We start from the raw sequence: 21,691 nt of genomic DNA on the forward strand, positions 1-21,691 counted from the left end.
CGGTCAGGCTTGACTGGAGCTGGAGGTAAAGAATCTGGGTTAAGGCAGGCCTCCGAATACACATCATCTAGTATGGCTAAGACGGGAGGTATAGCCAGAGGACTGTGCTGAGGGAGCAAGAGGAAATCCCCAAGCCTTTTCTTGGAGTCTGAGTACTGTTGGCCTTCCCAGTGGAAGTGTTCCCTCAAGGTATGTAAGGTTTCCCCAAAAGAGTAATCCTCAGGAGGGGAGACAGAGGGGATGGACTCTCTCTGCATCAGAATCTTCAAAAGGGGAGTAAGAATGTTCCTGGTCTTGAGAATGTTCTGAAATAATGGAGGCCTGGTCTGAGGAAGGGGATTCTTCCTCCACTCTGGGCCTTTTGTCCGAAGGGGGTTGAGACCCCTGATAAGAGTAATCAAATCCTCAGCCAATTTGAGCATCTGCTTTTTAGGCATGGGGAATTGAGAGGGGCCCTGTGGGGCTTGTCTTTTAGTATGCATGGCTGCTTTAGACTTGGTGAAAGCCTTGATGGAAATAGAAGAGGATGGCCTGAAGACACCTTGAGAGGTGGCAGGCCTGTCTAAACTCTGAGTTTCACTGCCAAGAGTGGCTTCGGTATCGGTAGTCTGGGTGTGGGCCGAAGAGCCTGCGACCTCTGGCACTGAAGACACCGCCAAAGAAGTGTCATCGGTAGTCAGGGGCTGCGTAGGCGCCTCACCGAGAACCGGACCACCTGTAGTCTGCTTTGGCGTGGTGTCGGTAGAAGTCGCGGACCTCGTATGTCGGTCCTTATCTTTGCGTCTTTTACTTAAAACTGTAGTCGGAGTATCAGACGACATAATGTAATTAAACTTTTTGCCAAAATAGTGTTGGGCGAACTCCGCCCGACGCTTAATAGTGCGTCTGTTGAATGTAGCACAAAAATGACAGGCCGAGACGTCGTGGTCTGGGCCTAAGCAAGGAATGCAGAGGGAATGAAAATCCTTATGCGGTATTTGCTTCCCACATGAAATGCAATTAACTTTGTCTGACATCGGTCTGAGGCAAGAAAAGATTCCCCAACGGGGTACTTAGCTTTCAAGAAGACTTCAGTTGAAAAATATTCCTAATCTCAGGAACTGGCCGACCGGCACTTGTGAAATGCTTCTGCTTCGGGCACCGCGCGGCAAGAAAGACTGAAGAAACTGGCGTCGGCTGGTTCCTTTATACCCCTGTCGCACTGACATCAGGGAAGAAGCGACAACATCCGACACCGGCTGGTTCCTTTATACCCCTGTCGCACTGACATCAGGGAAGAAGCGACAACATCAGACACCGTACCTAGCCTTTGGAATTCGGCCGACCGAGGACCCATCTGACGGCAGGAAAACCTTTTAGTTATGTACTCACCATAACTTCAGATGTTTGGGATCCATCTCGCCTACATTCTGAATGATGGGTTCGGAGCCGATCCCTCGGCTCCGACTCGGCACGCTTATGCCAAAGAGCGAAGTCTCCTATTGGCTGAGCTTACTATATCCCAGGATGCACCACCATCAGTCCCCCAGATCTAGTTTGTCCGCATACATGCACACATGCATACCCTGCTTATATAACATCGTCAGATGAAACAAGATAAAAACAGTGGAACTCAAACCGTTCTATCTCTTCTGATCTGCAAGGCAGGGGGAAGGAGGGTGGGTATCAGGAATGTGGCGAGATGGATCCCAAACATCTGAAGTTATGGTGAGTACATAACTAAAAGATGTTATGTGATCCTATCTCGCCTACATTCTGAATGATGGGACAGCGTCCCTAGCACCTGAATCCTGGGTGGCTCACTGGAAAACACTCCTGAGTACCGTGGAACCAAATGAAGCTCGTCCTTTAGATGCCACATCCAATTTGTAGTGGGAAATGAAAGTGGGCGGGTTGGACCAAGTAGCCGCAGCACAAATTTCCGAAATAGCGAGCTTGGAATGAAAAGCTATAGAAGTAGCCATAGCTCTGGTAGAATGAGCTTTGATAGATGATGCAAGTTGCTTATTTGAAGAAGAATAGGCCTGAGTTATGCAATCTCTGATCCATTTTGAGATTGTAGCTTTCGTGATGGTTTGGCCCAATTTATTATCTGAGAAGGACACAAACAACTGGTCTGACTTACGAAGTTGCTGAGTCCTGTCTAAATAGAAGCATAATTGCCTGTGAACATCCAATTTATGGAGAGTGTATTCTGCTTCATTAGAGAATTTTGGAAAGAAAACTGGTAGTTCTAGAGATTGTTGAAGACAGAAACTAGAGCAGACCTTCGGGACAAAGGATGGATTAGGCCTAAGAGATACTCTATCTTTGTGGAAAATCAGATATGGTGGTTTAATAGACAGGGCTTGAAGCTCTGAGACTCTTCTTGCCGAAGTAATAGCCACTAAGAATGCCGTTTTCCATGACAGATATTTTAATTCGCATGTAGCAGCCGGTTCAAAAAGGGGGGGATGTTAATGCGCGAAGCACTAAATCAAGATCCCACGGAGGTGCAGGATGAAAAACTGGTGGCCTTAACAGACTCGCACCTTTAATGAATGTTTTGCATAGCCTGCTGCTCATCAAAGGAGGATCCGTGGATTCATGGAATTTAGAGATAGCAGCTAGTTGAACTTTAATAGTTGAGACAGAAGATCCCTGATTAAATAGGGATGTTAAGAATTTCAAAACCTCTGGGACCGGAGCAGTGATAGGGTCTAAGCCCTTGAGTTGAGCCCAGATAGCAAACCTCTTCTACTTACTGAGGTACAATTTGTTAGTGGTGGGTTTGTGGGCGAAGACAAAATGTGAACAACTTCGGGTCTAGTGTGTGTCTTCTAACTAAGGTCGGAAGTGGAGGAGCCAAGCTGTCAATTTCAGAGATTGAAGGGACTGATGCCAATGTCCCGACTGATGGATTAGCAAATCCGGGATCAGGTCTAATGTCCACGGATCGTCCACTGCATGCTTTTCAGGTAAGGAAACCATATCTGACGAGGCCAGTATGGGGCAATCAGAATCATTGAAGACCTTAGCTGAGAAGCTTTTGAATGACTTTGGGAAGGAGTGGAATTGGAGGAAAAGCATAAAGCAACCCTGTTGGCCAGGGTTGTGCTAGAGCATCCATGGCGGTACTTCCTGATGTGGAATCAAGGAGAAGAACCTTTGGCACTTGGTGTTTTGTGGAGTCAAATAGGTCGCAGCACGGCGTCCCCATCTCTTGAAAACCTGGGCTGCTACTGTGCGGTTTAGAGACCATTCGTGAGGAGAGAGAATTGTCCTGCTTAATTTGCCCGCCAATACATTTGACTTTCCCGGGATGTGGGTAGCTACCAAGAAGCGGTTGGTAGCTACAGCCCATTCCCACACTCTCATGGCCTCTCTGCAAAGGGGATACGATCTGGTCCCTCCTTGTTTGTTCAGATACCAAACCACCGACATGTTGTCTGTGTGGATGGCGATGATGCCCTGAGGAAGGAACTTGTGTAAGGCCTGTAGGGATAGAAGTACAGCCCTCATCTCCAACACGTTGATGTGGAGAAGAGCTTCGTCCGGAAGCCAGGAGCCCTGAACTAGCCTGCCCAGACAATGCCCCCCCCACCCTATCTGGGAGGCATCTGTCGTCAGGGTAACCACTGGAGGGGGGAGAACAAAGGGTTTTCCCTGATCCAAGTTGGATGTCTGAAGCCACCAGCGCAGGTCCCTTTTGCATGTTTCCGTAATCATGATGTGATGATTGAGGGAAAGATCTTGAAAGGACCATTGAGTTGATAAGAGCCACTGGAGAATCCTCATGTGTAACCTTGCTAGAGGAACTAAAAGTACCGTGGCAGACATTGAGCCTAGAACCTGTAGGACCATCCTGGCTGGGGCTTTGGATCTCGAGATCAGAGCTTGAACTTGGCCCTGTAAGGTTCGGATCCTTTCGGCAGGAAGAAAGACACGCATCAATCTTGAGTCTATCTCTGCTCCTATAAACTTTATGCTGAGAGGGCAGCAAGACAGACTTTGACCAATTGAATGTAATCCCCAGGGAAACACCCAGGAGATGGTGGCTTTGAGGTTGTCCATAAGTAGATGCCTGGTGGTGGCAGTCAGGAGCCAGTCGTCGAGATAGGGAAACACTTGGAATCCAAGGCTCCTCAGGTGAGCCGTCACTACTGCCAAACACTTGGTGAACACCCTGGGGCTGTGGTGAGACCAAAGGGCAGAGCACAAAATTGGTAATGACTGGCTCCCAGGCTGAAGCGCAGATACCTTCTGGACGCCTGATGTATCGGTATGTGATAATAGGCGTCCTTGAGGTCTATGGAGCACATCCAAACATCCTTCTCCAACAACGGGAGAATGGATTGCAACGTGACCATTCGAATTTGGATTTCGTCGGATAGGTTCAGTCTGCTGAGATCCAATATTGGTCTCAGGTCCCCTGTCTTTTGGCACTAAAAGAACCTTGAGTAAATTCCTGATCCGATTTGGTCTGTGGGGACCAGTTGGATGACTCCTTTTGTAGCAGCTTTGAAGCTTCTGCGGCTGCAATTTCCCTTTGACTGGGTGGTGGGTCCGGGATTCTCTTGGACGGAGGGTGAGCAATTGAATGGGATGATGTAACCTCCGGCATTATCCGAAGCACCCATCTGTCCTGAGTGATTGACTCCCAGGCTTTTAGGTGCTTGGCGAACGACACCCGACTGGCTCCAGAGCAGCACAGCCGGGCAATCCCTCATGTCGTGTGGGAGGCTGGAGAGCCACGAAAGGACTCGCGGTCTCCAGAATTGCGAGCCCCTCTGCCGCCTCTGGGACGGCGTCTCCCTGAAAAATTTCCCGCCCTCTGCCTCTGGACGGGAATCTTCCTGCTGTTGGGAGAAAAACTTGCGAGATTTTCGAACCACATTTTCCCCTCCTTTGGCCTTGGGGTAAGGCCGAAGGGGTGGAATAACGGCCCCTACGGCAGATAACGTTTTCCCTCTTGCTCACAGCGGGTAAGGGTGTCTTTCACCTTGGGTCGAAACAATGAGGACCCAGCAAAGGGAGCGTCGGCGAAGGAAGGCTTGAAGGCCTCCATAAACTGACACAAGCGGAGCCAGGCCTGTCTCGTGAGCCACGCCTGTGCCTGCCGCTCTACCGCCCCGGCCGCATAGGATATGAGCCTCATGGACGAGTTAGCAATTGACGTGGGATAGCCAACTGAGAGCTAACGGACTGGGCTAGCTGCTCAGGTAGGTTACCCGAGAGGAGTCTGACAACTCCTTGACCAGATCCCTCTGAAGCCTGGTAAAATGTGCCAAATAATTCAGAGACCTTAAGGTAAAGGCCGCTGAAGTCAGGGTGCGCTTCCATTACCTATCCATACTCCTAGACTCCTTATTAGGAGGATGGATGGACGTTGAAGCCTCTGCCACGTCCTGCTGTGTAGCAGATGCCACCACCATGGCATCTACAGCCACGCCTTTAGTAAGGAACTCCTTCGGGGAGCAGATAAGAATTTATTTGGACGAGAAGGGACTGGTTCCACAGTATCCGGTGTTCCCACGCCTTCGCCAAACTAAATCCAGAAGCTCGTCGAAGGGCGGACATACCCAGGACGCCCAGGGCTGAGCCCCAAAGGCCTTGCGGAGCACTGATTCGTCCGCAGAGGGGTTTGGACATCCAGCCGCCTCGTTGTTTGAGGATGTCTAAGATGTCTGCAAAGGAGACATCATCCGAGGACGACTTAGGGGAGCCCTCTGCATCATCCATATCCGTGGCCGATGTGATAGACTGGGGGGAGTCCACGTGCTTCCTCTTGCACGATCTCTTCCTGGGGGGGTCCGCTGGAGATGACGCCGAAGAACCCTCAGGAAGAGGGAACCCCACTGGGGTAACCTCAGGCCTCGGGCTCCGCTGGCTACGGACAGGGGAACTGCCAAAGACCCAGTCTCCACGCCCAGGAAGGTGCTGGTAAAACCGGAGAGATGGCAAGAGGATTTGGCCAAGGCACTCCTCATGGCTCTGAAAGCCGGACCTCCAGAATCCTGGGAGCGTCCAGTCTCCGGGCCATGATAGTAGACGGAAGTCCGCAGCGAAGCACCGAGGGAGGCTCGGAACCGAAAGCATCGGTCCCGAAACATCACCCTCGGGTCCTCCCGAAGAAGTCCGCGTACCAAACTCGGACCCGAGGGCCGGGTTGGAGTAAGGGTCGGAGCCGACCCTGAGATCTCCACCGGCTCCAAAGCACCTGCTCCGGCGGAGCCAAGCAGTCGGAGGAGGAATAGCAATGGGGTGGGTCATGGCCATCGGCTCCGAAGCCAACTGGGTCGGAGCGAAACAAATTTTGGAAGACTGGGGACTGGAAAAGTCTTTGGAGCACCCTGTCTATATCAGAATCCGACATTCTCAAGACCGAGAGGAAACAGAACGGGTTCGAGAAGACCTCTCCCTCGGCCCCAAGGGACTAGGGGACCGGCTCGGCGACTCGATGAGAATCGGCGCCGAGGAACACACCAGATTCCATCGGTGCCGAGGTAGACTTCGGCCGAGGAGGAAGTGTCTGAGCGACCCTTGTCGGCTCCGAGAGCAGTGGAGCCGGCGAAGGTGACCCGCCTCTCGATGCCCCAGCCATCGGCTCCGAAGCCAGGAGTCGATACTGGAGGCATCGAGGCAGACCGTTCGACCTCGGCTCCAAGTCTTTGGAGCCGAAGGAGAGGCCTGCCTAGGTCTCTTGGCAGTCGGATCCGACGGACTGGTCGGAGCCAAGCCCTTTTCTTTTGGCAGGAGTCGGAGCGGAAGACAAGGCTTCTTCAAAAGAAGGTTTAATCAACCCTTTAAGAATTAATTTATTTTTCCTCTCCTGGAGGACCCTAGAGGAAAAAGCGTGACATACGCTGCATGACTCCTGCAAGTGCTTTGCCCCTAAACAATAAACACAAAGTAGATGGTCATCAGTAACAGACATCTTAAAAGCACATTTAGTACATTTTTTAAAGCCCGAAGGCCTAGGGGCTTGAGACATAATGTTAAACAATTTCTGACAGGAAATTTAACAACTGTAGAATCGCTTATAACAAAAAACCGAAGGCTTACAGAAACAGTGTAAAACACAACCTTGGGTGTAATAACCGGAACTTTAAAACACTAAAAGTTCAGTTATACAGTTTGACCGAAAAGGCCCTGGATTGAAAGGGGGGCGAAACAAACTCTACTCAATCACCCACAAGAAATACCACTACTCAATCGTACACAACAGGCAGCAAAAGGCAGCAATAGCCGTTAAAACGGCTTTTGTGAAATACAAGCACAAAAACTGACAGAAAAAGTAGTTAATAAAAGCTACTCAGCCCAGCCAGCTCGAGACCACGTCCTTGCAGTTAAGCGGCAAACGAGATCTGGGGGACTGATGGTGGTGCATCCTGGGATATAGTAAGCTCAGCCAATAGGAGACTTCGCTCTTTGGCATAAGCGTGCCGAGTCGGAGCCGAGGGATCGGCTCCGAACCCATCATTCAGAATGTAGGCGAGATAGGATCACATAACATCCATCTGTTATGACTGCAGCTATATGCACAATGAACATCCATCAAAAGGGGCATTCGCAAAGGACGCCTTAAAGGGTTCCGCAAAGTCACAATGCCAGAGCCAGGCCTGACGTCTCATGACTAGGCCCGCTCTGCTAGCTCTAGCGGCTCCCTCAGTAGCGTGGGACAAAAGCCGCATAGAGGTATTGGAGATAGACCTTAGAGTGGCCATTCGAGTGGAGTACAACTGCTTGTCCTCCGCTGACATTGACTTAGGGGGGGAAGCAGCGTATTCTTTGATAAGATCCCGCTGCATCCTGATGACATGTGCCATATAGTTCAGAGACCTTACCGAGAAGGTCGCTGAACTAAAAACCCGCTTCACAAGGTGATCCATCGAGCGGGACTCCTTGCTTGGTGAATGGAACGAAGGGCTCTCCTGAGCTAGTTCCCTCTTCGTGGCTGCTAGCGTCAACATGGCATCTATGGGGGGACCCTTGCTCCAGTGGGACCGGTCTGCGGGGAGGGGCTGAGTATCCTGTCCGGGCGTTTAGGGACTGGCTCCACAGTGCACGGCTCCTTCCACACCCTGGTGGTAATAAGGTCCACCAGGGGGTTCGGCCGGAGGGGACACCCAAGAGGTAAACGGGCCTGCTTCGAATGCCTCCAGGAACACTGACTCGTCAGAGGAAGCCTTGGGGGCAGACCACCCACCTCTAATCCTAAGCATTTCCATGATATCTCCAAAGGAGACATCCTCCGGGGGCGACCTTGGGGAGCCTTCCCCTTCATCCAAGTCTGTGTCCTCTGTTAATGACTCGGGGGAGTCCACGTGCCTCCTCTTACACTAGTGCTTGCAAGGCACTTCCTCGGGGGGGGGGGGGGGGGGCTGTCCGAGGAAATCTCACCAGCAATGTCTTGTTCCAATGGAACAACCTGGGACATCGAAGCAGGCTGCCCCTGTGGCCGGGTGATGGAAGCCTGACCCAGCAGAAAGGGAGTGCAGGGTGGAGCAGAGGCAAGGGCCGGGGGTCTGGATGCTCTCGACAGAGCCCTCTCCACTACATCGAAGGCAGAGGGGGAGCCGCTCTCCCTGGGCTCCGAAAGTAGACTCCCATTCGGATCCGATGAAGGGATCGGAACCGGCACCGAGACCATCAGATCTGAGGGACCAGTGTGCTCAGACCTGGACGGAGCCAAAGGCACACTGAAACCCTCGGATCCGAAGCTCAGCCCACAGCTCCGAGAGGTCTGATCCGACGATGTAACCGACAAACTCGAGGGCAGGGTCGGATCCGAAGTACTCAGTACTGTCTGCGCTGACCCACCCCCGGCTCAGACACTGCCCGGCTCCGAACCCAGAAAGCGGGTCGGAGAAGGAGCAATCGGAGCAAAGAAAGGGGTCGAGCTCCCAAGGGGGCAAGCACTCCCATCTGCAGCTGGGCCTGGATGAACCTTCGCATCATCCGGTCCAAGTCTGCATCTGACAGGCTGTATGTAGATCTCGAAGAGGCCACCGAGGCAGACCTGGAGTGCCGCCTCGATGACCTCAACGGAGATCGGGTCTCCTCATCCTTGGGTCCCGGGGAGTAGCAAGGAGATCGGAGCAGAGGAGGAGGAGACCTGGAAGCTGTGGAGGGAGAAGCCCACTTAGCCGGGGGGGCCGAAGCGGAAGCCTCGGCCCGCCGTTTGTGGTGCTTCTCCCTCTGTTTCTCCCTCCTGGCCTCCCTGTCCTCTGGAGTTTTAGTGGGAGTTTGAATCCCGGCCGGGGGAAGGGGGCAGGAGTGGCTACCACCACAGGCTGAGCCAAGGGAGGAGCAGAGGCCGAAGCCGAATCCGGAGGCAAAAGACCCGCCAGGACAAGGTTCGACCTCCGCTCTTTCAGTGCCCTGGGGTTGAACGCTGCACAAATTGTACATCCTGAAGAGAGGTGTTCAACCCCAAGGCACCGAACACACAGAGTGGGGCCATCAGCCAGAGATGGCTTATGGCCACACTCGGTGCATTTAGAAAAAATAGGTTTTGGGGCCTCTGCCATACCCAAAACTAAAGTACACTACACAATCACACAGGCCCCAAACACAAACACACAGACACACTAACGACCAGCGAGGGGTGGGTGAAAACCAAAAAAAAAATTAAACTAAATAGGAACCTAACCACTCACACAAATTACAAATACAAAGTTTGACAAAAAAGATGAAGAAATTCACTTATCTGTTGATAAACGCTAGGAGCTCTAAAATCTAGCTACACACTCAAGCGCGGCAAACTAGATCTGAGGTCATAGGAGGTTGGCAGGGGATTATGGGTGAGGGGAGGAGCTAGGAGCTTGGATCCACAGCTATGCTACAAGTTGCCGGCTCGGATCAGATATCGGATCCAAGACCCACAGGTTGCTGACAAATGAAGTCCCTACTCCAGATAAGTAGCGACACCTTCACCAAAATAACCAAAGGTAGAGCGCAGGAAACTAGAGCCTCTAACTGAAATGGCCTAGAGACCACGGGGTAACCACAGGGAGGACTAGGTCCTCTAAGTTAAACAGACCTAGCTATGGGAATAAGCAGGAAACCACTAACGGGTATACTACAAAAAACACAGGGGAGGACTAGGTCCTCTAACCGAAACGGGCCTAGCCCATAAAGGAAACGGGATACCAAAAAAGGGGCCAATAGAACCGGTCACACAACCAGCATAAGCAAAACACACACACTAGCTATGAAAATAGCTTTTGGAGCTACAAAATTGAAATCTAAATCTAAAAATTGTAGTTAGCCACGGCCAAGAGCGAGACCAAGTCCGAGCTATAAGAGCGGCAAACGAGATCTGGGTATAGGCTTGTTGCACCACGCTTAGCCATGAGCCAATTGAAGACTACGAGCTACAGCATGGCCGAGTCAGAGCAGAGGTTCGGCTCCAAACCAAAGGGTAAGAATGTAGGTGAGATTGGACTACATAACATCATTACTTGCATGATTTAGCACAATTATATAAACAATGTGCATGAAGCCACGGTGGTGCATCAGTAGCGTTGTTACTCACAGCAAAAGGTTCTCCCGTTCAATTCTTGGCTGGAGTGCGGGTAGTGCCTTCTGTGTGGAGTCCGCATGTCCTCCCCGCGGTTGGGTGGCATTCGAAAGACATGAGTAAGTGGGTGTGCCTTTGTTGAAGGTTGGGTGTCGAGCTGGCACCTCGGCGTTCGTGAAAATTTACTGCCAATCATTAGCGGACCGGAGTTCCGCTGTAGTGACCCCTAACCAGGAAAAGCCAAAAGACAAACAACATATAAACAATGTGCATACAAAAGGTTTTTAATATCATGCAGCAGAATATGTCAGAACAAAGACAATATACCTCTTGTGTCACAAAAATCCTGTACAACTCTTCTGGAGAAGTTAGGAAGCTCTCTCTTAAATTCAAGTTACAGGTTGGTATTTTTACTCCTACTGGAACCTTTTTAGGTAATGGGACACCTGTAACAATCTTTGGGAAAAAAAAAAAAAGCATTATGAGTATCAACTGCTTTAATAGCGTCAATGTTTCTGGTATGCAGAATTTATTTTCAGCCCAAAAGAATCAATTACTCCTTATTAAGCTAGATTTACCAAAATATCTGGAAATGTAAAAGCACAGTAAAAAATTGAACTTAGTAAACTGTCCCACACTTTTGATAACATGGTTGTGAGCCCCCCCCCCCCACTTTTACATTTTAGCATCTAACACAAAGTTCACACAAACTGTGGAAAAGTGATTTAATTGCTTAATTTTACTCCATCCCACAAATGCTACAAAAAAGGATATGAAAGTATATCTGGAGTGCAGGAGGGCCTGAACCGAAGTCTGTTAATAGTATAAATCCATGAATGGGGTCATTGTAGTCACTAAAATCAGCTTTGGTAGGGTATAATTCACCCTCCATATCAGTCTTTTTAAACACAGTGCACACACACAGCTTAGGACCCAGAATATGGCAGACACCATGCTTATGGACAACTTTAATCCCTTCCTCAGAGTATTAAACTTGTAGCCTACCTATTAACAGACAACTTTACAAGCTTAATACGCTGCAATAAAGAGATCAGCCTACCTATCTGGCTTTTCAGAGGGCAGTTACAGACATAAGACTGTTAACAGCACTTCAGATAAAAGCTTGCAAAGAGAGACTGATAGCCAGTAAGCAGTTAACTTCAAAACATCAAGAAGAGAGTCACACTCAGAAATGCCTATACTGCTTCTTGGCACTGCAGAGATTCTTGGAAAGGCCAAACATTTCTTCCACCTCACTCATCTACAAATCAGTGCATTTCCTTTCAGGCATTCAGCTTCTTCCTTATACATCACGTGGAATAATGATACCCTCTTCTCATCACTGAGACCTCTGACCCCATTTGAGTCATTAAAATCAAGCTACAACACTGCAAACCTTCACCCCCTTTGAATTAGCACTTCATACAAAATACTAAATATTGTTTGTTATGTTACTATAGTAGAGTTATTGTCTATAAAAGACCCATACCATAATACAACAAAACACGTTCTACACTATTTTTCTTTGCCCAATGGCATACTTTGGGGCTGCAAATCTTCCTTGGATCAGACTCAAGAGAATGATACGCACTTGGAAATGTACCCACGTTAAGAAGAAAGCAAGAAATAGGAAGGATTACAGGGATTACTTTATGCATGCTGGGTAAGGATGGGAAAACAGCCCAAGTTCCTACATTCAGAGGGCTGGGAATTACATGATAATAGCCAGATTTGGGAAGTGAACTCATTATGTAATGGTAGACATTTGAGTTTCCAGCTTCATATCCTTTAAAAAATGCATGATAATGCAAAACTTATTCTATACACTTTACAAGCTTATAAGAGCACAATTTAAAGTAAAACATAGTGTTGTGTAATATGCTGAATGGAGAGCTCAACAATGATTCTAAGGCAAACTATTAAGTGTATATTTTTAATTAGTTTGCATCCAAAATAGCATACTTTTAAGGTCATATGTATGACTGGCAGTGGGTTGCCATTGTGGATGCTGCATTGGACTTTATATGAGGTTTTTAGACTGTGGGCTGGCTTTGCTAATAATCATCTTGGGATGTATTACACTACACTATAACCAAAAGATGTTGCAACATTATGGCCAAAGGCAAAGGAATTATCTACTCATGTTTCCTTATCTCATGCCACACTCATTTTGAAGCGGAGTGTTTTCTATACTATACAACAGATGAAGGGATCGTTTACCAAATCCAATAATATTGAAGTTTTCATTTTTAAGTTTTAACTCATTTTTGAGCAGCTGTTGTTGATATGAGTGAGCTCCATTTGGAGCTTCTACATATCCGACAGTGACTTGAGGAGGGCACCAAGTTAGCATTCATACACAGACATGGTTGGCCAGAGATACCCATCTGTAATTTGAATATCTGAAGTAGATACCGAATAGTAGGGGGTCTTAGCACAGTGCCCTGAGGAACACCAGTGGTCACCTTCATATTTACGGAGGATGTACTTGCCACAGTTCTGCTTGGTTCTATTCCTGAACCCCCTCTGCTATGCACCTAACTTTATAGGGGTTAATTCTAAACTCATTCAGATAATTTCTTATGTTAACGAGATATGGTGTCAAAAGCCATAGCCAGTTCAAGGCATCCTCTGTGTATAACATGTCCACTGTCCATAAAGAGTTTGACCATATTAGTTACATGGGATCTAGTATTAATAAATCTGAACTGCTGGGAATCAAGCCATAAGGTTATTCATATCATAGTAAATTAGGTTAGAAATCCCAATCCCTCCGAGCTACACACTTCTAGGGACCTAAACCTTGTCACCACAATAAACAGGACATGCTGGAAGGATAGATTCCTGTCCCAGAGACTTCCTATACTCTGGAACAAGCTACCCATCTATGTCAAGCAAAGTTCTTCATTAGCACTCTTCAAGAAAAATCTTGATGAGTGGATGGGAAATAGGAAATACACCCCGGGCATCACTTCTGTCTCCCCGCTGGGCAGTAGCACAGGAAAATAACTTTCTTGGGTGGCGTAAGCTATGGAACCTTGCTGGCTAGGCTTACATAGTCCCTTGGGCCGATAGCCTAGTACCTACCTATGAACCTATGCTTTAGCAACTCATGCTCCAACTGGTGAGCATGAAAGACAATTCATTGGCCACCACATTAAGTTATGTTTTGGTAAAAGTATGCAATGAAAGCATTAGCAGTAGCTGTAGTGGGAAGTAGATTGGGAGGTAGAGGAGGGCGTTTGCAAGGTTTCATAAAATTTAATGTAGTCAAATCGGTCAGTTTAGAGGTGTTCTGTACCAGTTTACTTTGTGTAAATGAAGTAAGGAGCAGTTATATAGTTCTGAATGTAATGGATCTATGCAGCCAGAAAGCTGATTGGATGTTTAAACAATGGAAGCGGTATTCACCTTTTTATAGAAAGGTTGGGTAAGGATAATCAATGCATAAAGCCATAACAGCAGATATCTAGCTGAAGATCTCCCACCAGAAAGGTGGACTTCCAAGTATAAATCCTTTAATTTGACCAAGCTGGCTCAAAGGGGTAATTTTCTGCAGCAAAAAGCTTCATGGAGGCAGTGGACTCTATAATGAAAGCCTAAAGTGTCTCTAAGACAAGCTCTACATGTTAAAGCCACTGAATAGTTTTAGAATCCTTAACAGAAACAGGATATAATAAAGTTATGGACTACTGAACCAAAGGCCTGAATCAAATTTTTGCAGCAAGTACTCCACAACTGGAAAAGCAGTTAAGACCCCAATGGGTCTGCCTAAACCCACACTTTTCAAATAAGTACCCCTTCTAGGAATTCTCATCTTTGTGTTTGGTTATACCATTACACATTGTTAAAGGTGCAGTAAAATATTACACAAGGAATTCCATAACTTACCCTTTTTGCCTGCTTTTAGAGCAAAACATTTCAGTTTTCCCTAGTGTGATTAACTGTACAGTAAAATCATCTAACTGTACAGGAAACATCTGAAAACGGTACCAGCCAGTGCCCATTTATGGAAAGTCAAGCTCTGATATTTAAACCAGCCACTGAACTTCTGTAGGCAAGCACCCAAAAAGTCAGTACTGTGACAGGTAAAAATCACTGATATCAGTGAATACTAAACTGCAAAAGCCTTCAGTGCAGACCTATATATGCCTCATAGCATTAAGACTGTTGGCACCATTTTCATAACTCCATATGGAACCTGGAGCAAGGAACTCTCTAAATGACCCTTCACACACAGTGATGTCAAATCTCAGTATCAGATCAGAATTTCCAAAATCCTGTAAAAGGTTTGTTTATGGATGCACACACCCACTCACTCTGGGCAACCCCTTTCACTGCCCCAGACTTATTTTAACTATTACCACAGATCTCTCGGCTCAGAGTTGAGGGAATTGTCAGGGTAGGATGGTCTAAATAGTATAGTCAAAACAGCAGTACAAACCGCACACAAGTGCAATGGAAATGATAGCTTACTTGCTCTTGACATTCAAATGGACAATATAGTCGTCTGGTATACATACACAATCAGTGAAGATCTCCATCCTACCCCTTCAGAGTGGCCGTGCAAGTAAAAGAATGGGGTATGTTGTATAATCACTTTCTAACAGCAATCTCAAAGTGACAGAATCTCAGAAGAACAAAAGTTACGAACCTACCATAACTACAGATCTGTGTCGTCTGCTTCTGTCCTTCTGCAATGGATGGGTCTTTGAATTAGAGTCTAATCTGACCTCAACCACTCTCAAGCTTTGGATCTGGTACTTAAGACTCCTCCCCTTACCCACAACACCCTGTGACCAGCAAGTCATCTGAAATAGTTTGCCCATACCACAAGACGAGGGGAAAAAATAAAAAAAAAAAGAAAAAAAAAAGCTATCCCCAGAATACATGGCTGATTTCCAACTCTCCTAGTAACAGTACAGAAGAAACCAAGAAACTAGCAGATATGCTCAGGCATAAAAAAACTCTATGGTAAAAAAGATAGACACTCACCATTCCGTTCCATCTGTGATGTCTATTTTTATTCTTCAGCTAATTGGTTTGGATCCCACTCGGCCACTGCAAAAGCTCATGGCAACTTAGAACTCTCGAGGTTCTCCCTTACCCAGAAATCACCAATCCCCATTACCTCAGATCTTGTTTGCTAGCTAAAGCATACAGGAATCACTGTTGTACAAAACAGGCACACAGAGAGAAAGAAAAAATGTTAGACAAGGCTATATCTGGAGTTTTGCCAAGCTTGGAGTATACAAATTCTTTCATATCCATTCACTCTTCCAGAAAAAAAACATAAGGAGGGAGTTGGTGGTTGGGGAGTTGAAGAATGAAAATGGACAACACAGATGGAACATTGTGGTGAGTACGTAACTTCCACTTTGTAATGAGTGATGAAAGTAGGAGGGGAAACTCATGCTGCTGCTGCACATACTTCATCCAGGTAAGCCCTTGAATGAAAAATTGAGGAAGTTGCTACAGACCTGGATGAATGAGCACGAATTTGCTTTGGTAAAGGGATACCCAATTTGTTGTAAACAAAAGAAATTACAGCCAGTAAGCCATCTGGCGGAGAGTAATTTTGAATACTGCTTTACCCAGTTTCATATCAGCAAAAGAAACAAATAACTGATCTGTAGCACTGATGTCCTTTGTTCTGTGCAACTAGAAATGCAATTGCCTACGAACATCCAAAAATATTCACCCTTGTTTGAACAATTTGGAAATAAAACCGGTAAAACTGATGGACTGGTTAATATTAGATTCTGAAATTATCGTGGGCAAAAAAAAGATGCATTCATTTTTAATGTAACTATCTTGACAAAAAATTAGTTATGGAGGTTTCACAGATGAGGCCTGAATTTCAGAAACATTGTCTGACTCACTTAATGGCCACCAAAAACAAAGTTTTCCAAAAAGAGATTTAAGATCAGTCATGTGCAGGTTCAAAGGGTGGATGAACCAGGGTTTGCAGTACCAGAGTTGGATCCCATGGGGAAGCAGGATCTTTAAATGGAGGTCTTAACAGAAGCATGCCTCGTAAAAAGGTTTTACAAAGCTTATGAGAAGCAAGTGAGGAACCATCAAATCCAATATGGAAATTAGACCCTGCTGCCAAATAAATAATTGAAGAACTAGTAGTGTCAAGAAATCAATAATATTATGAAGCAAGGCAGAAAAGGATTCCACATAATTTTGAAGTACTCGGTGTACAAATCTTTTCCATTTACTAGCACAGTTTCCTTCCAGGTGGTTTAAGGGAAGACAATCTGGCGAACAGGAGACAAGGGCATAGGTTGTCTGGCTATTACCTGAAATGGAAAAACCAAGCTGTCCGCTTGAGATTGGGGGGTCTGGATGCATTATGCCTTTCTGATGAGACAGCAGATCTGTAACTGGGTCCAGAATACAGGGTTGATGAACTACATGAGGCCACAGGAAGGGAAACCAAATCCATCTAGGCCAATAGGGTGCAATGAGGATGACTCTGCTCTTTAAACTGGCAGCTCTCTGTAGGAACTTTGGAATTAAAGGAACTGTGGAATAAGCATAAAGCAGACCAAAGGGCCAATCATGGAGAAGAGCATCACCTCAGTGACTCTCCCTGTGGGGGACTTGGGGCAAAGTAGCTGCTGCACTTTAGGTGAGACGCAAAGAGATCGCAGCAAAGCTGGCCCGATTGTCAGAAAATCAATTCCGCTACGTTCTTGTTGAGGAACCATTCATGAGGTAGACGTCCCTGCTTAGTTTGTCCACTAATGTTGGACTTTCCCAAATTATGTGCTGCTATTAAGAAAGCAGCTGGGAGAGAGAAGGTCCATTGCCAAACCCTGAGTGCTTATCAACACAGCGGGTATGATCTTGTATGCATTTGGTAAACACCCTGGGAGCTGTGGTGAGACCAAAGGGCAGAACTCTGAACTGGTAGTGACTGGCTCCCAGCGGGATGCATAAAAACCTCCCGTTCATCTTTATATGACAGTGTGCATCCTGAAGATCTATCCAGCACATCCAACTGTCCTTTTCCAAAGATGGAAAAATGGACTGAACCGTGACCAACATAAACTGTCTTTTGACTTGATTTAAAATGCAGAGATCCAGAACTGGTCTCCAGTCCCCGGTTTTCTTTGGCACTAAAAAGAACCTTGAGTAAGTTCCGGATTCTAACCAGTCTGGGGGGACCTTTTGGATAACTTTTTTTTTTTTTAGCAGCATTTGAATTGCTGCTGCTTCTCTCTGATTGGAACATCAGAGAATTTTCTCGAGTTGGGAGAAAAAAGGAAAGTAGTATTAAATAGCCTCTGGAAATGATCCTCTGCAGCCATATATCTGTTATTTCTAGCCAGGCTCTCCAGTGCGGGGCAAACAACCCCCCCCCCCCCGACTGCCTCCAGAGGGGGACAATTGGGTCTCATTTCAAGAGTGCTTAAAAGGTTTACCATATAAAGAATCTCTGAAACCTTGGTTCTGCAGGCCACCTCTGCCATGAGGGCGACATTTACTGTTCCCTCTGCCTCTGGGGGAACATTCTCCACATGTGTCCAAGTAAGATTCTTGGGATTTTTTGAACTACATTTTACATCCACCTTGATTCCTTGAAAAGGATCTTTGAGTGGTGGAATAATGTACGCCAATGGCAGAAAGAATCTTTCCATCCTTCTCACACCTGGACAAATCTTTCCATCCTTCTCACACCTAGACAAAGTATCTTTAACCTTGGGGCCAAGAGAGATGTTCTGTCAAAGGGAGCATTGACGAACAAAGGCTTAAAGGGGTCTGCAAAATCACACAAGTGCACCAGGCGTGTCTCCTAATGTCAACACCTGAACCCGCTGCTCTAGAGGGTCCTTCTGTTGCATTAAAAATGAGCCTCGTGGAGGAGATGGATATTGATTGTAGGGTAGCCAACCAAGTGAGAGGTGACAGATGCTTTTAACTCTTCAGAAATGGATCCTGAGAGACTGAGTATACGATATCTCACTAATCAGGTCCCTCTGTAGTCTTGTGAAATGTACAAAACAGTTCAGTGACCTTAATGCAAAGGTCCCTGAAGCACAGACAAGCCTCCTGAATCTGTCCATTGCAAGAGACTCCTTGTTGCGGGAGGGGGGTGAACAGAGGAACTTTCTTCTTAGTGACCAGTGCCACGACCATGGTATCAACAAGCACACCCTTAGTCCAAAACTGATCATCTTCTGATTTTAGCAGTCTTCCTAGGGATTGGCTCAATGGTGTCTGGATCCTGCCATGCCCACCACAAGATCAAGTTAATGAGCTCGTCAGCAGGCAGAATCACCCAGGAGGTAGATGGGCTTGTACAGACCACCACCAGAAGTACAAATCCCTCCGCAAAGGGTTGCTGGCTTTCCAGCTACCTTTGTTTTAGGATGTCCAGGATGTTTCCAAATGAGACATCAGGAGGTGACCATGGGGACCCTTAACCCTCATCAAAATCTGCATCTTCAGTAACAGATTCAGAAGCATCTAAATGCTTCCTCTTGCGTGTTTTCTTAGGGACCTTCTCAGCAGGGTACTCTTGGGAAGTGTGAGAAGTGGGGACACCTTGATAGAAGCCTGGGGTTTCGGTACCGGCTGTCCCTGTGGAAAGTATATTTGAGAAACCAGATGCAGAGATGGTACAGACATAGACAGGCACCATTTGAGTCAGGGTTACAGACAAGGCTCTCTTTATGAACCACAAAGGCAGACCACCCTGGTGAGGGATAGGACCCTGGATCAGAAACAGTTTCTTATCCACGGTCCCTCCCTGCCCTGAGGACAGTCCACCCAAGGGTAAAGTCAGAGCCAAACTAACCATTACCAAAGGCTCAGAGGTGTAGAGACTGCTCCGAAACCCACAGATTAGAGTGAAGCACCTCAGACCTGATATGGCACTCAGGATCCAACTGAACCAAAGAGCTTAGAGCAGGACAATGGAATTTCGCGGATCCTAAGCTGACGGGCCCAGACAACTCTAATCCAAGGGCTCTGAAACCCTGAAAGGAGTCAGAGGAGAAATGGTAAAGGGTATAATTGCAAGTACGAATCTCCTGACCCAAAAGGGGTAGGAGCCAAATGAATCACTGAGTGGCTCTGCACCGAGAGAATTTTCCTCACTAACCTTTCCACATCGTCTTCCATAAGGTTTCTGGAAAAGCAAGTGGACATCTCGGAAGCAGATCTTGTCCTTTCAAAGGAGGAGGAAGGAACTGGGTCCACTGAGGGTGGTTATTTTGTTCTGGGTAAAACTACCATATCAACAGGTCTTTGCGTCTGATCCAAGGATTGTTTCTTTATATGTCTTGGATCAGAGGATGAAGTTTGATTTGTAGATTCTGTCCTTTTAGGATCCAAGGGAAGAGAGAGGGACCTGTAACGGACCTTCTCAAGGACTTCTCTGAAGACTAAGAAGCAGTGGAAGTGCTTGGACAAGTCTGAGGAACTTTTCTAGATTTTTCTTTAAAAGCTTCAGATAAAGCCTCGATGAAGGAGGACAGCAGTAAACCCCTTCAGAATTATATTTGTTTTTGCATTCAATTAGAGCCCTTGGGTTGAATGCATGACAGATTGGGTCCAAGACAGTACACGCAAATTGTATGAGCGTTAGAAAAGAGTATTTTCTGACCACATTTTCTACACTTTTTAAAACCCGCCGGGCTTTTATCTTTTTCAGACATCTTAAGTGACAATCACAGGAATATACCCCAAAAAACTAACTATAAACTTTAAAAGGTTCTAACTACAACAGTAGCTATTAAAGTTTTTTTTTTTTTTTTAAGATGAAAAGGAAGGGAAAGAGGAGCGGCTACTTATAAAAATAAAGAAGAGCTACGACGAGTGCACAAGGGAAAGGGAGAAAAAAGAAAATAACTATAGTATATTACAGAGCACGCTAGTACAAGAAAGATTAAAGGAGAAAGACAATCAAGAAACAGTAACTCATCTAAATTCATACTTCAGAGACTAGCAGCCATGTGTTTTGCTGGAGGTGGCAAACACGATCTGAGGTAATAGTGGTTGGTGCATTCTGAGTAAGACAGAAGGCTCTTCAGCTGTATGTCCAATTTATAATGTGAAATGAAGGTAGGGACCTTGGACCAGGTAGCTGCAGCACATACATTAAGAGATACTCTGGAAAAGAAGGCTGCAAGAAGCCACAGACCTAGATGAGATGAATGAGTCTTTGAAGATTTATACACAGTGACAAGCCTTTATACAAGAGATAAATTTCAAAAAACAATGGAGGATTCCTTAAAGCACTCCCTTTCTCATCCTGAAAGACAAATTGGTCTTTCTGATTGTACTGGTTTAGTGCAAACAAACTTAGCTGGTGATACACATCCAGCAAATACATTGTGTATTTGCCCATGTCTGAAAACTGTGGAAAAAAAACTGGAAGACCGACAAATTCAAAAGCCACCATAGGGAGGAAGACAGATTAGTTTTCAGGGATACCCTGTCCTGAAAAAAATAAGGTAGGGAGCTCTAGAAGAGAAGGCATGGAGCTTAGAAATCCTGCTGGCAGAGCTGATGGCCACAAAGTTTTCCATGACAAAAAATTCTCGCGAACTCTGGCTACAGGCTCAAAGGGACAGTTTAGGTCTGCAGCAAAATAGTAATATCACAAGGGGGTGGAAGGCAAAGAAAAAAAGCTTTCTTCTGATGAACCTAAGATAATCTGAGGAATGTAATGGGAATATGATTTTCTCCGATATGAAGACAGAATATAGGTTCATAGGTTAGTACTAGGCTATCTGTCCTAGTGGGCCCTTTTGAGTCTACCCAAACTTTCCATCCCATAGGTAAGAAAGAATTAAACCCTGTACCTTGTGTGTCTATGATGTAAACACTTAAACCATTATGCCAACTCCCATAGCAACCAACTATCTTAATAATGGAGTAAATGGCACAATTCTGAAAAAAGAGATGAAAGAAAATCCAAAATGGCCAGATGAGGGGCTGAAAATGGATCCAAGTTATTACTAAAATCCCAAAGAGACTCTTCCCACTTTTGTAGATCTTTCTTGTAGAGGGATTCTGAGAAGGTCAAAATGTGAAAGGCTGGGGATGAAAGCCTAGAGTATCTAGCCATTACTGCAAACCATGATGTTGGCTTGAAAATTCTGGGTGAAATAGCAGGTCTGGTGCAGATTCCAGCAACCAGGGAGGGTTGTAACAGCAGAGGCCAGA

General features: G+C 46.4%; 1 protein-coding gene across 2 annotated transcripts in view; it reads right to left on the reverse strand.

Moving 5' to 3' along the window:
- The window catches only part of AHSA1 (activator of HSP90 ATPase activity 1), a 926,619-nt gene that overhangs the window by 561,793 nt on the left and 343,135 nt on the right, over positions 1–21,691 (reverse strand). Inside the window, exon 6 of one of the 2 annotated variants that reach the window (XM_044074684.1) lies at positions 10,832–10,960. The exons of the other annotated variant lie outside the window; for it this stretch is intronic. Coding sequence (XP_043930619.1) covers positions 10,832–10,960 — 129 coding nt within the window. The remainder of the gene's footprint in view (positions 1–10,831; positions 10,961–21,691) is intronic. 2 annotated transcript variants of the gene reach the window in all.

The sequence above is a fragment of the Protopterus annectens genome, chromosome 6.part0, assembly GCF_019279795.1.
Source record: "Protopterus annectens isolate FY-2018-M chromosome 6.part0, PAN1.0, whole genome shotgun sequence".
Taxonomy (NCBI): Eukaryota; Metazoa; Chordata; order Ceratodontiformes; family Protopteridae; genus Protopterus; species Protopterus annectens.